This window comes from Heliangelus exortis, chromosome 6 (genome assembly GCF_036169615.1).
Source record: "Heliangelus exortis chromosome 6, bHelExo1.hap1, whole genome shotgun sequence".
NCBI lineage: Eukaryota > Metazoa > Chordata > Aves > Apodiformes > Trochilidae > Heliangelus > Heliangelus exortis.
The window spans coordinates 10,176,354-10,191,875 of NC_092427.1; the positions used below are offsets into that span (position 1 = coordinate 10,176,354).

General features: G+C 39.2%; 1 protein-coding gene across 24 annotated transcripts in view; it reads right to left on the minus strand.

Annotated features, from left to right (window-relative positions):
- KALRN (kalirin RhoGEF kinase) overlaps positions 1-15,522 on the minus strand; it is a 495,003-nt gene that overhangs the window by 165,508 nt on the left and 313,973 nt on the right. For 21 of the 24 annotated variants that reach the window (XR_011726469.1, XR_011726470.1, XR_011726471.1 and 18 more), the window contains 4 exons: positions 15,112-15,307; positions 9,592-9,758; positions 3,713-3,832; positions 830-1,048 (listed from right to left, as the gene is read on the minus strand). Coding sequence is in view for 21 of the 24 variants with exons in the window: in XM_071746600.1 (XP_071602701.1) it covers positions 830-1,048; positions 3,713-3,832; positions 9,592-9,758; positions 15,112-15,307 (702 nt within the window). In the remaining 3 variants the exon portion in view is untranslated. The remainder of the gene's footprint in view (positions 1-829; positions 1,049-3,712; positions 3,833-9,591; positions 9,759-15,111; positions 15,308-15,522) is intronic. The other 3 variants (XM_071746604.1, XM_071746602.1, XM_071746621.1) reach the window with 1 other exon arrangement.

A 15,522-nucleotide genomic window follows, 5' to 3' on the forward strand; every position in this document is an offset into this window, starting at 1 on the left:
CAAAATCAGATTTTTATCTTTCAGACTTAACTCTGATACAATAAGTATTTGGAACTAAAATAGCGGGGTCTCAGAAATTCTTCCATTTGAAATGGGGAGAATTAGAAAAAATAACTTCAAGAATTACTTTGCTTCTGCTTCACTGAAAACTAAGATAAATGTTACTGCAAACTTCTGCCATTTATTTATTTGGGGATTTTTTTGTTTTCTTTTGATGTTTTTCCTAGTTTGGTTGTCTTTTTGGGGTTGTCTTTGTCTTGTTTTTTTGGGTTTTTTTGTTACAATACTTGTCAGAGAAACAATTTCGACTAAATCAGACTTTGATTTTTATGTGTGATTTATCATTTTTATTTCAGTTAGTTTTGCCAATGCTGTAAGATTCCTTGCTGTCAGAAGACCCTCTGTACTAAGGGTCAGAGTAGAAAATCCACACTCACCAGTGCTTCCACAAAACATTGGTGTTTGCCAGCTGGGAATCACCTGAGGGCTTAACACTGTCCCTGCTCAGGTGACACAAGGTTTACATACACCTAACATATAGATGGAGACACACAAATATATGTAAAAAGACAAAGGGCAGCTTTTAAGGGCATACAGGGCTGAGTGAAGCCACATTCTTCCTACTTTGGAAGGAAAGGGGGGAAGAATGAGCACTGCTCCTCAGTGATTTTAGCAGAGCAGGTATTTGGAACAGTTTAACACTCCGGAAGAGTGGAGAGACTGCACTGCTGATCTGGGAGAGAAGCAAGACCTGTGGACTACACACTGGGAGCTAAATCCCAGGCAGCAGCAATATGCTCTGATGCAGCTATGATACTGTTCAGCTCACCTGCTCAGAGGTTTTATAGAAGGCCACTGAGGCGTTGACAAGTTTGAGCCTGTCCTCCATCTTCAGCATCAGCTGCTGCCAGTGCAGGGCCACCTTTTCAGCACACTCTCTGATAGCATCAGCATCGTAGTGCCCGGCCTGTAGCAAGACTTCAGCTTTCTGCTGGACCTGCAGGGCACTCTGGTGTGTCTTCTGTAAGGAAGTGGCATGAAAGAGGGACTGTGTATGAGGGGAGGAAAGAGAGGTTGTGCAGATGTGCCAGACGTATGGTAGAAAGGTGAAGCGAGGTGTGAGCATGGAGATGCGAGAGAGCAAAACATTTTCAGAGTTATCTTCAGGTAACAGTTACTTTCTGTAAAGCATTTCAGTTTCAATTATTCACACACATTTGCAACATGTTAATAAAGCTTGGGACAAGCAAGCACAAAGATGCATTAGCTCCATCAATCAGCTACTGCCCTTTGGGCACAACCCTGGCTGGGGTTGCCAGTGGCTCCATTTTGAGAAGCCCAAGGCAGGCAGCTCTTGTGCTGAGCCCCCACCCAGACTGTACCCAGTACTGCCTGCATCCCACACCATCTGCAGATACAAAAGTAAACACCAAAGAGTTGGCAAACTCTGGGCCTAATCACCCTAGTTTGACTCTCGCCAGCCAGCTTACTGGCATCAGCAGCTTTACTGGGGTGCAGCTGTCCTGTCTGCAGGAGACAAAACATCAGCACCAGAAGATGTGAAGATGCCTTATTAAATGGCATGAACTGTATCACTAATACCAGCAGCTACAAGACACATTTCTGAAAGCCAGCTCACTCATATTAGAGCTCCAATGTGCCATCTGTAAGGGCAAAACTGGGGGGAATCAAGCCAGTTTCTCTACTGTTACCAAATTTACTCAGTAGCCACTTTATAGCAGGACTCAATTATCTGTCCCATTCTCCAGGCTACACCAACACCTCTCAGAGTAATCAAGTGGTGGTTACACCATGATCTGTGGGCTGCTGAGAGTAGAGTAGCCCCCAGCCCTTCACAGCCTTCTGAGTAACTGCTCAGGCATTGCTTTGTCCAGTATTTAATTTTAATCTTCTGAGCAGAAGTCCTAAAATCTCCCAAAGACTCCTGTTCTGCATCTCATTTGTAACTGCTGCTGACAAATTCTCATGTGATACTTTTATGATCTAATCCTTGAACCTGGAAAGAAGCTTGAAATCATCTGGTAATACACTGATGAATAATGCAATGTAAGAGAAAGCTACTAGCAAAATAAAAAACAAACAACAAAACAAACTGGCAGAAACATTTAGGAAGATGTTCAAGAACAACGGGTTAAATTTAATATTCAGCTGCTTTACTGATGGTAGAGTCATAATACATGTTTTAAATAGACTTTAAAGGATTTCAACTGAAAATCCATTCCACATCTAGCATGCCTTTACAGAACAGTCTGCCCTGTGTGCTTTGCTGATCTCTTCCCCATATTGAGCTTTAAACACTTTAAATATTTAATATTCCTCCCTTTGGAAACTTCTTTTCCCTCTTCTCCCTCTGTGATTTGCATTTACCACCAAACACAAGCACTGCCCCAATGGCAGCAAGCTGGGATAACACAGCCAGTGGGTGTCTTGTGCCCCACTGCTGTCTGGTGACAGCTGCCAAGATGTGGTCAGCACAGCTTAGTACCAGCCAGCTCATACAGAATTGATAGAAAACTTCTTCCTTTTCCCTTAAGAGCTGCAGCAGCTGCTCCTTCCTTACTGTGAGTGGAGCTGGATTGGAAAAGGTCATTAGCTGAGATTTAAAATCTGTCATTACTAGCAACACTATAATACACATTGACTTATTTAAGTTTACCAGAAGACATCAACAAACTTTCCTCCCCTCCTAAATTAGTCATCTCTTCAAATCTCCTTCATGGAAATACCACTTTCATAGTGTAAAATTTGGTTTAGTTTTGCTTATTTTCAAATACGTATAAACCACAGAAAGGGACTTCCAAACTCATTCTTTGTTCTGTAAAAAGTTAACAATTAATATAATCTGGGAAGGATATACACTTTATTAAGCAGGAGGAATAGAAAGCAATGGACCCACTTTCTCACAGAAATGTACTCTCAGAGTGAGCATATTCTGTGAGTGTAGGGCTTGTTCATAATGACCAAGATATATAATGTCCTGAGCTGGAGTACAGGGCTTGTAGTGCCCTACTCAGAGGATTCCATAGCCTTCCACTACCTTCTTATCCAAAGGAAAGCAGCTCAGAGGAGGTGCTATTCATCCTGCCATGTCCTGGGCCCATGAGAGAGCCAAAGAAGTTGGCTCAAAATTAGTTTTCAAGGGCCAGGTCAAAGATGTGTTACTCCTGGGCATGGGCAAAAACTCAGTTTAGCACACAGTTCTTAAAAATCCCTCTTGCCTCTTCTTCAAAGTAAATGGGTTTGAATTAATGTCTCTTCTGCTGTCAACAAAAAGAGAGCTGAATGAAACAAAGAATTCCTATCCAGCAACAAAGATATTCCTAAAGGAATGCAGCGAAATGATCTGGAAATCATGAATATGGGAAGAAGCTGACTTTACAAATTTTACCTATTTTCAGATCACTTTTTGAATTTCAATCTTCTTAATTTTTTACCAAAGAAATTATCGGTGTAATTTTCACGAATGGAAAGCTTGATATCTGACAGCAGAAGAATTAGGTGCCAATGATAAATAATTTATTTCATTACTAACCTTCCTCCGGCTGCATTACAAATTTAACAGTTAAATTAATTTTCTAAACTTTTTATTCCTTCCTTTCCTTTGAGCAAGTACCAATTGATGCTGAAGAAATAACCTTTCATATGATGCTCACATGGGAAGGAGAAACAAGAGTTAACTTATTTGTGTTACCTCTATGGCCAGCTGAAACTGCTCATGCTCCCGCTGGAGCTGCTCAGCTTCAGAGAGAGAGCTTGCATTGACAAGACTTGCATTCAGCATTGATTCACCATTCCTGATCCAGCCAAGCACCTGTAAAGAAAAGATGTCTTTATGGAAAGGTTGCTTTGTAATTGATTAGAAAATGCTTCAGCCTGGCTAGCAAAAAGGTACTTATCCCATTGTGGTCTCAGACTGAATCAATGAGTCCTAGAAATCCTAGGGTAAGCACTTAATGACATGATTTTTTTTTTTTTTTTTTTTTTTTTTTTTTTTTTTTTTTTTGAGGGTGAAGATTGTATTGGAGAAGTTATTGTATGAAGAATTAAATTACTGAAAAGTAATTACTGAAGTATTTACTGGGATATTCAGATAGCAAAGAGCTTTCATTTCCAAAGTTTGATCACAAGAGTTAATGTTCCCCTATGAAAATATCACAGAGTGAAACCCCAAAGTGTAATGAGGGAGATTTCAAATGAAACACAAAGAATTCTTTCAGATTTCCAACTGGAATCATGAACCTGATTCTGTTCCATTTGCTTGTGTTTCTTTCACATAAAGGTCAGAGCTTAGGGAGGGAAAATACTCAATTGGTTTCATCTGACACAGAGTTTAAGATGCAGTTGGAGCTTCCACCTCCAAGCAGAGCTGGGAAGGAATCACAGCTCTTGTATTTTCCCTTTAATCAGGGATATTTGGAGTAGTTTTAGACATGCAACCCATGTTGTAATGAGTGCAGGATCAAATTCTAAATATACATAATTAATCTATCAAGCCTGAATTTATTAATTTAAGCAGCAGCATTTTCTGCTATTTTAAGACACCTGTTCAGAAAATTAGCACCTAGAATATGAGCAAGTTCTTTGCTGTGCTGTCTCAAAGCCTGTTTTCTATCTGTGTGGCTGTCAAATTATTGCAATAAAGCTGAATTCAGTTCACAGATCCACAGGAAATCCTGACTATCCAATCACTGCCCTAAATTTAGCTCGTGTATTACAAAGCTCAAAAACTGACTTTGCTGCAATATTCTACATAGTAATTTCCCTTTTGTGCAATCGATTTCACCAGAAGATCCATTAAATTGTCTGAAAGAAATGGGGATTTTCTGTTGTTTTGGTTTTTAACCCAACATCATGTATCACCCTAGTTATAGCTATTCAGTTCCCTGCAGGGCAGGAAAATGAGTTTTCTCTAGGAGAAAGAAAGGGGAGCCATCTAACACATGTAGCTGACCCTAATTTGTAGAAAATTACATTCTGCTCAGTACAATAGTGGAGGAGATTTCATTTGTCAAGCTTCCTGTCTTTCAGCAGCAGGTGCTATTGCTCCTATGGGAAATGCAACCGAGATTTAAATGCAAACAAATCCGGTCATCATATGGCAATCTTTTTGACTGGTATTTTCTATAATCCATCAGACAACAAAGCTACATTATTACCAAATACATGGCACAAAAAGCTAAAGTTGACCAAAGGATCTCTGTATCTGGAAAGACTTGAAGTGAGGACATCATGAAGCAAGACAAGCTTTCACATTTTATATACTGTGCTATATGCTGGCTTGGGCCATTCAGAGCATAGAAATACTAAGTAGGTATGCTAAAAAGGCAGAAGCTTAGATTTTATCTTTTTCTTTTTAAATGATACAATCAGGGGAGACAGAGTCCTCTTAGGAAAAACTTTCATTTGAGATGAAATTTTCAGAACCTGAATCACTGGAAAACTCAGTCTTAGAAACTTGATTCATGAAAAGCTCATAGGCAACAAAGCTGAGTAAGGAGAAAGAAGGATGAAACAAACAAACAAAAAAAGCAGCCATGTTTCCTCTAGCACATGCATCCCTCTGTACAACTGTCTAGAGTCAAAAATATTCAAAGAAAAGGCAGTTCAGGTCAGGCTCTGATGGACTACATCTTGTCAGCAATGCTTGCAACACTCCTCTTGACCAAGGCTTCTGCCAGCCCTGAGCTGTGTCCTCCACTCCTTCCCCCAGTGTGTGAGTTCAGGTGCTCACTGTTGGGGCTCCTGCACTCCCCCCTTTCAGGCCCAGTGAGCACCCAAACACTAGAACTTGAATAATGACCCCATTCTGCTTCTAGAAGCCCAACACTTGAATGTCAGGGCCTCATCTGGGACTGCAGCAGCTTTTCCCATAATAATGTTTCTCTCTGTTTTCTTTCTCTTCTTTTGTATATCATTTACATATAGCCAGAAAAAAATTTCTGTGCATACCCAAGGCTTAATTTTAAGTGCAAAACCCAGTCACCTGCAGAGCCTTTCATCATGTCACTGGTTTGGAAACAGACTGTGAAATGGCTGGAAGAGAGTATTTGCTTAATAACTTTTTGTTAAAATACCTGTAGAAGCTGCTAACACCAACCTGCTTCTCCAACCATTTCCTATATTAATAGATTCACTATTATCAGCAACAGCAAGAGTGGGCTTTATACAGACATTTCCTACAAGTTACAGATTTATCAGCTTTGTAGAAATGGCAATTAAATAATTATGGAATTAAATAAATCTCCAAAGATTATCTTAAAAAACCTAACCATTTTTTTTTTTTTTAAATGGGGAAGCAGAAACTCATTGACAGTGTCTTTGAGAGAAGCCACTTGCCACTGGAGAACAATTTCACTGCATGGGTTGTCTCATGGGGTAACCACTACAGTTCTGATACAACTCCCACCTCTGACTCCAGTTTGCATAACCAGGCTCTTTCTATATATGGCTCCTCTGCAACTAAATCAGAGAACCACAGAATGATTTGGGTTGGAAGTGACCTTGAAGAACACCTAGTACCAAGTTCTTCTGAAATTCATACTTGGAAAATCTACAGGAAAAATCAGAAATGAGGCACCTCTTGTGCAGCCTTCCTTAAGGAACACCATGTAGTGTTTCTGCCTGTTGGTTTAGTTTAGTCACAATCTCGTCCTTAATGTTTATAAAAACAACCTATGCTTTGCTAATGATACCCATCAAGTGAAACTGGAAAAGATTTTTAAGTTTAAAAGGCAAAATAATCTAAGTGGATCTTTTACATCTCCAGAGCCTGTGTAGCTTTTTTGAGAGCCTCTCACTTCCACAGACATAACCACCAGCAAGGACAGCTTCTGGTAATTTTAGCCATGTTCAAAATTGCATCAGGCTTTGGAAAGGTCTGTGACAGTCAATTTTGAAAAAACAAATATATTCAGTATTTTTTAAATTACTGATCCCTTCACCCTCTGGGCATATTCATTTGGAAGCTAATCTAATGCCAAACAGTAAAAGTGGATGGGTACCAGGCACAGGAGAAGAAATACAACACTTTGAAGCAACTTGGAAAATAAGTGGAGTGGGACACTGTGAAGATATCTGGGAGCAAATCAGGTCAAGTCAAACACTTATCAAAAAAGAAACAAAACATGCAAGGATAAGATAAGGGGATAGGGAAGCCAAACATCTGCAAGCACAGAACTAGAAAGTTTGTTTTTAAACTGATCTCCACAACTCTATTCTACTATTACTTTTATTTAAGCAATCCAAGGTCTGTAGTTTCTGCAGGAAATGTGGGATCCAACGAGGGGAAATCAGTCTTAAGCAGGATCTTTCTTAATAACAAAGAGCTTGTGAATCCCTGATCTGTGCTATTTCCACTCTAATGCAGTTCACAGAACATCTCATTTGGAAATGTTTCGCTTTAATGGCCTCGAACTTCTATTCATTGTCTTGGCATTCAAACCCTTGGTGCATATGATATAAACCAGAAATCTCTGGTAAATGAGACTTAAATAGATAGAGACAGTCAAAAGACTTTGTATTTCCATGAGACATTATATCAAAATGCAAACACGTGTCCATGTAGCAGCCTTGACCAATTTTACTGTGTCAGCAGAACTTAACCACAACCACAGTAGGTGTCCTGCAGCAGCCATGGCTGAGCTGATTCACAAGAGTGAGAGCAATTTGGTAATGAGATCATCCATCGTCTCAGTGCACTAAAATGAAAGTGAATGGAATCTGAATCAGACTGGAGATAAATTACAAGCCCAAATCAATTTATTTTCCAATTTCACTAAAGGGTTGGGAACACGACTCATCTATAGGAAACCAAACTGATAGAGCACAGGTACATTTTACCTTGCCTCTTTCTAAAGGAAACTGTAGCTGTGGTAATTTATAGGTTAATAAGCAAAAGAGTCCCTAGTAGTCTGCTGAGCAAATACAATAATGCTTTACTACTGGTTTGCTGAAAGGTCACATGGAAAGGAAGTCTCTGATGGTCCCAAATTCCATTAAGGAAATACTAAATCAATGCAGCTGTCCTCCTCTCACAGTAAGTGTTAGATAGCTCAGTCCTAAATAAACTTCCTTGGGTTAGATTTTGGTTTGTGAAATAGTTAAAAGTCCAGCAGATCAGGGTACCTGTAGCAGACAATGCTGCACTGCCCCTGTATGACTGCAGGAGCAGCAACAGAGCTGATCAACTGCAACCTGTTGGCATTTCTGCTACACATGTTACTGCCCTTCATTTTCTAACATAAATTAATAGCTCTACTTCATCATAGATCTACTGCACAAAACTCCAGCTTATCTAAGTTGTGTGCAATAAGCTTTGGGAACCTATGGAATTCAAGATACACATCATAATCACAGCAAGGCAGTGATTATTAGTATCACAGTAATATTTTCTTTTTTTCTGAAGAAAGCCAAAGCAGTCTATAAAGCTGTAGAACTTCTGGACAAGTCAGCTCTCAATTATCACAAATCCAAAATTATTACATTTTCAAAATAAAAACTGAGGAGAGTTCCTATGCTCATTTCATTTAGGGCTGCAAAATATTCACATTAAAGTGGACTTTGAAAGAAAATTTCTGCCCTGCTGGTGGAGCTGCCAGCTTCTAGCTTGGGAATAGTCTGAGAATGATAGATTTTTTTCACCACCAGTCATAAAATAATTAAGAGGAAGTGTCATTCAAATATTTACTTTTGAAGCAAATGTTTTTCACAAAGAGTTTGTAGTATTTGTAGGAAAAAACCCCACAATTCTGCCATCTGTACTGGTAAAATAGAAACCTGAATATTCCAGATGTCTGAAAAAAGCGTTCCTGGTTTTCCTAGTGAAACTAAGACTTCCTTTGAAAGTCAGACATGCTTTCTGGCCAGCCCTGTGAAGCCAGCATGTGAAGCCAGCTATGGATTAGAAAGCAAGAAGTGTAGTATAATTTTGTGTAGCACAGGAAAACAAAGAAATGGGAGGCATCCAAATTAAATACCAGGGTAAACCTAGGGGGGAAGAACATGACTGCCTATGTTAGGAGAAAACCTAGAAGAAAGGAAATGTAACAATACCAAGATGGCTCAGCACATCCTGGGATCTAGAGACCACAGGCAGAATTTTTTATTTCACACAGATGTTAAAGATTCCAGCAGGTAAACAGATGTATAGCAGTAAACTAAAAGGTGAAACTACTGTAATGCCACCTTTAGACCTCACAGCTCAGATCTCCTTTGCTTTGGGCCAATTCTCCACAGTAGCTTAAGTACGGAATCCAAATGAAATCATTATATTCCCAGAACACATGGAGGTTGAAGCTTGTTTTCCAGTTGAGAAGTTCTGGGGTCAGCTCCACGTAGACATCCCATAACTTTTCATGAAACCAAACACATGCACAGAGGGGAACAGAGCCCTGTGTTACTTGTAACTGGTCATGCTGCAATCTGTCAGCAAATCAAGTACTGATAAGGAAAGAGGAATTAAGATATTCTACCTAAAGCTATTTTGACTTGGCAGAAGGTAGTTTAGCAGCTTGCATATATGTAATGGCTGAAAACATATTTAAGACCCTTGTGTGTGGTTAAAACTCTCACCTGCTTGACTTCAGCCTGTAGGTGCCGGAGTTGTAGGCACTGCTCTAACCTCTTGTGGGTTTGGTCAGCATTAAGCTCCAGCTCATGCTGTTTCTCATGAAGGAATTCCAGCAGTTCTTGAACCTGTGTTGCAAGATCGATGTCTTTTTCACAGATCAGCTCAATTCCTGCAACATGCAGAGAGATCATTGCATTTATTTGAAAGTCCAGTTGTTGCACAAATATAAGGTTCAAACTTTTTTGCCATCTGCCACATTGATTTGCAGCTCGCTGAGTAACTCCTTCTCACTAAAGCCTCTCACATTTAATATCTGTCTTTCCCAGCTTCATCTTCCTCATCACTACAGTTTTCAATTAAGTGGTGTTTCTCTGGTGATTATTGTTCATCTCACCCATCAGCAGTAGGACACGATTTAACCCCAGCCTTGCTCAAAAATTTGCATGAAAATTAAATTAAAAAAAAAAACCAAACAACACAGAAAACCCCCCTCTTTCTTTCAGTGATTTCTTAACTGATACTTTGGAAATGCATGTTGAAAACAACTTAGAGGAGAAAAAAGTTCAGGAAGAAAACAAAAAAGTGAAAGAAAGAAAAAAAAAGTGAAATGAAGAAAGCAAACTTTAGTCATCACATCTACAGTAGTGCTACAAGTTCATGGAACTCCATAGTGCAAACCTTTTTCCCATCTGGGCATATTAGAGGATCATTAGTAACAATTCAGTTTAAACCAACCTATAGTTCATTCAGAATTATTCCACAGACTGAAGTTCACCCAATCCACCCAATGTCACAGAGAAAAAGTGGCTTGGAACAACATTCTCCACCCCTTGCATGAAACTGATAAACCTGGTCTGATTTCACAGTGGACCTGGATTTGATCAAGAAGCTAAAATAGAGACCCCCTGAGTCCCTTCCTAGAATGGGAATTCTCTTATGACCCAATGAGCCTTGTAACTGGCTACATGAAATACAACCCAGAGCTTCACATCTTCCTTCTTTCTTAAGATAGCATTGTTGGGTACATTACCAGTGTCATTGTGGAAGTTTGGCCTGGAGGAAATATGATGTCATCCCATGTTCCTGTAATCCCTGTTATTACAAACTAATAAAGGCCTGACTCTTCCCTTATTGAGGTCTACTGGAATTTTGCCATTGGCCTTCAAACAACAAGGATCAGGAACCTAGTATAAAAATAACCAATTTGCAGTAATGCTGAGAAAACACTACACTTTCCTCTGAAGCCATTTGACTTCATGGAATAATAGGACATTTTTTTAAAGTGTGTTAATTAGAAGCTACTGTACAAAAGGCTTGGACACTATTTAAAAACCCTCAAACATTTAGCAAGATGCTTATTCTTCCCCTTTTATCCTCCTCAGAGATTTGCATGTTTCTTCTCTCTCATAGTGATCTCTACAGAGGACAGTACACAAAATAAATGTGACCTGATGATTGACCCTATCCACTTTTTCCTGGTTTCTGGTTTTATCAGAAAAAGTACATGAGAATACAAGTGACTGGCTTATTTTTATTTCCCCAGCCAAAATTAAACAGCTTCTTCATTACCGAATAAAGTGGAATGGCCCCTGGGTTCCCATTAAAACTGAAGTTTAATATGTATTTTTGTTCTTGGGAATGAAGCTCCTTTCAATTGCCAGGCACCAGGCATTGTTGCTGCAATTAGCCTGCATATGGTTCTGTATCCTCAGGACCTGATGGCTTTTTGTATGCTTGACTTCACCACACTGAGTTGATATTAAATGCCCAGTTTTCCTCCATGCACACTCAGCTGGTGTGGTTTTTCATTCTCCTAACTCATCAGCAGCAACCCATGAACTGCCTGGGATGCTGTCCAAGGGCAGCCTCCACTTCCCATGATGAATGATCTGCCCTTTCTCACTTGTCATGTACCTACTGTACCAGCACATGTGGTGAGAGGACTTAATCTTCTCCAAGGCTGTTTTGCCAAATAGAAAGCCTTGTTTTCAGAATAATTTCATGCATATTATCTTTATATTGTGGTTGGATAGATAGAAAAGCACAGCTGATTTTCTGATAAAACGAACTAGGTTGCCCTTTTCTTCTAATGTCGCAGCCAGTGCAGCTTACAGCAAGTGAAGGAAAATGAACTGAAAATGTTTTAAAACAATTTTAGAGCAAAGAGTACAAAGCCAAAACATACATTAGTTACACCTGAGCTATTTGCAATGCTAGTTGCTATTCAGTGTATTATTTTTAACCTGTACAAAGCTGTTTTGAAACTTCTTTGAACCTGTCCTTCAGCTGAACTATTAAAATCCTGGGGAAGTTTAGTATCCTCTTTCTTGCAATATAACCTATAGTTATAACTAGCTATAAATGACATAAGAAACAGTGGAACAACTTAGCATTTCCCTTTTAAACAATGCAATGTTAGGGAAAGATGAGAATGATGTTAACTGGGCAATAACAATCAAAGGGACTTTTGAATTTTCCCCATAACAGGTAGGGATTGTATAAATTTCCAGCTTGGCTTAGACAATTTGTTTCTAAGACATAAAAAGGTACATAAAAAGGTAGCTCTGTAAAACATGAGTGACTCCTAACCATGTTGCTTATTATGACAGTTCAACTGACAGTGGAATTTTGACTATAATAATGAAATAAATCCATGCAATTAATAATCTATTAGAGTGTAACTACTTCTAGTACCTAGAAGCAGAATGACTAAGGCACATATGTTAATGGATTACACGAATCAATCATGACTGCAACTCAGGCTGAAATATTAAATCACTGCTGAATTATGATCCTAAACTTTCCATAGGAAATAAATTTCTCAGAAATCTCCAAGCTGCCACTTTTGGAAACACCAGGCCCTTTGAACTTATCAAGTTAGACACTCAAAACTCAAGATCAATTTTTGAGACTATTTGCCCATATATTTATCTTTGCTATCAGTAGTACAGCCACAACCAAACTGGAATAAACAGAAGATAGCTTCATTGAAATAACAAGTGGTTGCTCATTAAAAAGTCCAGTCTTCTTGAGAATACTGTTACATTCTTCTCTAAATGTAAATATGTTTCCCAAGGGACACAGACTTCAGTGAGACATGAAGATAATTTGAAAGTACTGCAAAATTTCAGAAGACATGACCTGACTTCCAGATCTTACACCTTAATAAAGAAAAACATTTATTTGAAGAATAATTATGTGAAAGAAGAGTGAATGTGAGTAATTAGCCCATGCAAACAGCCTAATCCCAACCAGGTTCACCTATATGTGCAGGAGCAGCAGAGGGAATCACAGGAACACAACTCAGAGCTGTATGGAGCTTTGGCAATACTGAACTTTCATAGATGCCCTGCATGCACCAATGCCCTGGCTGTGAATATACAGTTTGCTATGGTCCATCACAGGACCACTGGATTTGTTGTACCAATGTGACAATTTTCACAGGGTTTTTTAGACACTCCACAGCATGGTAAGAATCACTGCTCCAAACCTGTATCAGACATGCAAAAGTCATGGACAAATGTCTAAAACCTCCTTTTTCAACTTGCAGAAGATTTCCAAGTGGAAAGGTAACATGCATGGAAAAAATAGATGTAATTTGATGTGACAGGCTTAGCAGCTTAAAGACCTCCAAGCCAAACACCACAGAGATCAAAATTGAACCAGTTTATTGTGTGACATGATAAAAAGAATAAAGCTCAAAGGCAATTATACGGAAGGGAAGAAACCTGGTCAGTTGAGAGGGGCTGGGTAGGTAGAGTATCCCTGAAAAAGTCATAATTTTTTCTGGCTTTATTTTCTATGGATACAGCTGAGCTTTGATTGTAGAAGTAGTGACAGCATACATGAGGAAGCAGTGATAGCAGCTGATTTCCCAGAACCCCTGCAAGTTCATAGCCCTGGCAGTAAGAACAGCGATCCCTTAACTTATGCACTGAATGACTATTATATAGGATTCAGGAATAGAGAGTAAAATTAAATTAATTTTTTATGGAGTATAACTGTCCTTTATTGAAATAAGAAATAGTAGGGTCCCAAGAGCAATCTTTCTCCCTTATTTTGCCATTTTCCCAGCATTTAGCATTCTGTGCATGGCAGACAACCATTACCTTTGATTAACTACAGTTACCCTACCTCCCCATGAGGCTTACTGCTTCTTTGCCTTTAGGAGCAATGATTTTTATTGGGTAGGCTTCATAGAAAGTGATCTCAGACTATCTTATAAAAACATTTTAAAAGTCACTTCATTTAGTTGCTAATCTTTTGTCTGCAGTCCAAAATAAGTTGCTCCTAACTTCTTGATCAACACAGAATTTTATTTTATTTTTCTTCCCCACACAGACTTCTGACTGTGCTCTGTTCTGGATCATACTTTTCAGTTCCCATGGATATTAAGATTCTTCTAGGATGGGGTGAGGGTACTGGGGGGGAGTACTAAATCTTAATAAAGAGTAATAAATCTTAACTGATTTATTAGGACAAGTTTTCTATCCCAGAAAGCAAGGCAGCTGAAGCACAGGACCAGGCAGAGAGTGGCCAGATCTCATAGAAGCTCTCATACATGGTTCACACGATGCACTGGATTGTCTAGTTCACAAGATACTCTTGTGGCAATCCTTAAGCCTCTGTTGAGTGAAACTTGCCAAATCAAGCTGAACACTGCCAGATTTTTTCAAAGGTGGGTGCCTAGAGGTAGAATGTTTGCCAAAGAATAAAATAATAAAAATCCTTTCTATTTTGAAAGGGCAAACTGGGAGGGAAATAACAGGAATTGCTGTTGCTTTACACTCCTTCCAGACATTTAAGAAGGTTAAAACACTTCACAAGTAACATTAATTTATGGGCTTTATGTGGTGATTAATCTGAATTGTGATATTCCTTTTCCAAATGCAAAAATGGAAGGATAAAAAAAAATCCTGATTCACAGGATGTGAATGTCTTAGAAATGGGATCCTACTGCTGAGAAGCAGAATAAAAATATCAGATTCCCTATCAACATGGATCAAGTCTGTCATTGAACAGCACATGCCAAAGGATTTTTTTTTCTTACACCCAAGCTGCTACCTTTCATTTCAAGTGCACACTGGGAAGGAAAATTCCAGTATGGTTTATCATACTCCTTTTTACATAAAGGAATCATAAATATCATTTCTTTTTACACAAAATATTTCCCATTAAAGCTATCTGCAAACAAGAGTTTAATATGGTGACCAGTTCAAGGCTTCTATATTTTGATTCTTTCCCAGAGGGCTCACAGATAACTGGCTTCCTTCTGCCCTCACTCCTCTGTCTCTCCCTCAGGAATGTCTGCACCCTGAAATGTGGCACAGGGAACAGTTCTGGGAGTGGAGAGACAGGTACTGTACATACTTAAGTTAAAATATGACGTATTTGATATGTATAGGGCTATTTTTGCTAGATATGCATTTTTGGGGGGGTTGGGGTTTTCTCGGTGGTGTTTGTTTTAGGTTTGTTTTCGGTTTTTTTCTGATGTAAAATAGAGATGAAATTGTGCTGCTTACCTGAAGCCTGAACCTCCATGATGTATTGGTGTAAATCTTGCCCTTGCTGGATGACTTCAAAGGTCATGTTGTTCATGGCCAACTTGCGCTCAGTGTGACGCTGCAAACGCTGCTCAGCCAGGGTCAGGTCTTCGGTGTTAAAGTCATTCATTTGTCTCAGCAGATCTTCATTCCAGGCATCCAGTTCTGCTGTCACCTTCATGGGCAGAAGACAGACACTGTATTTACACAAGATCAATGAAAAACATCTTACTCTCTCACTGTGTTTGGATCACAAAAGCATTTCAGACAAACCTCCAAACCACAGTCTCAGGACACTCTGGATCCTGCCCACTGAACGGCCGTGCTGAACATTTTGCTTAGGTGAGGGTCCATGAAAAGATTATTGGTCCAACAAGGAACCTAACACCT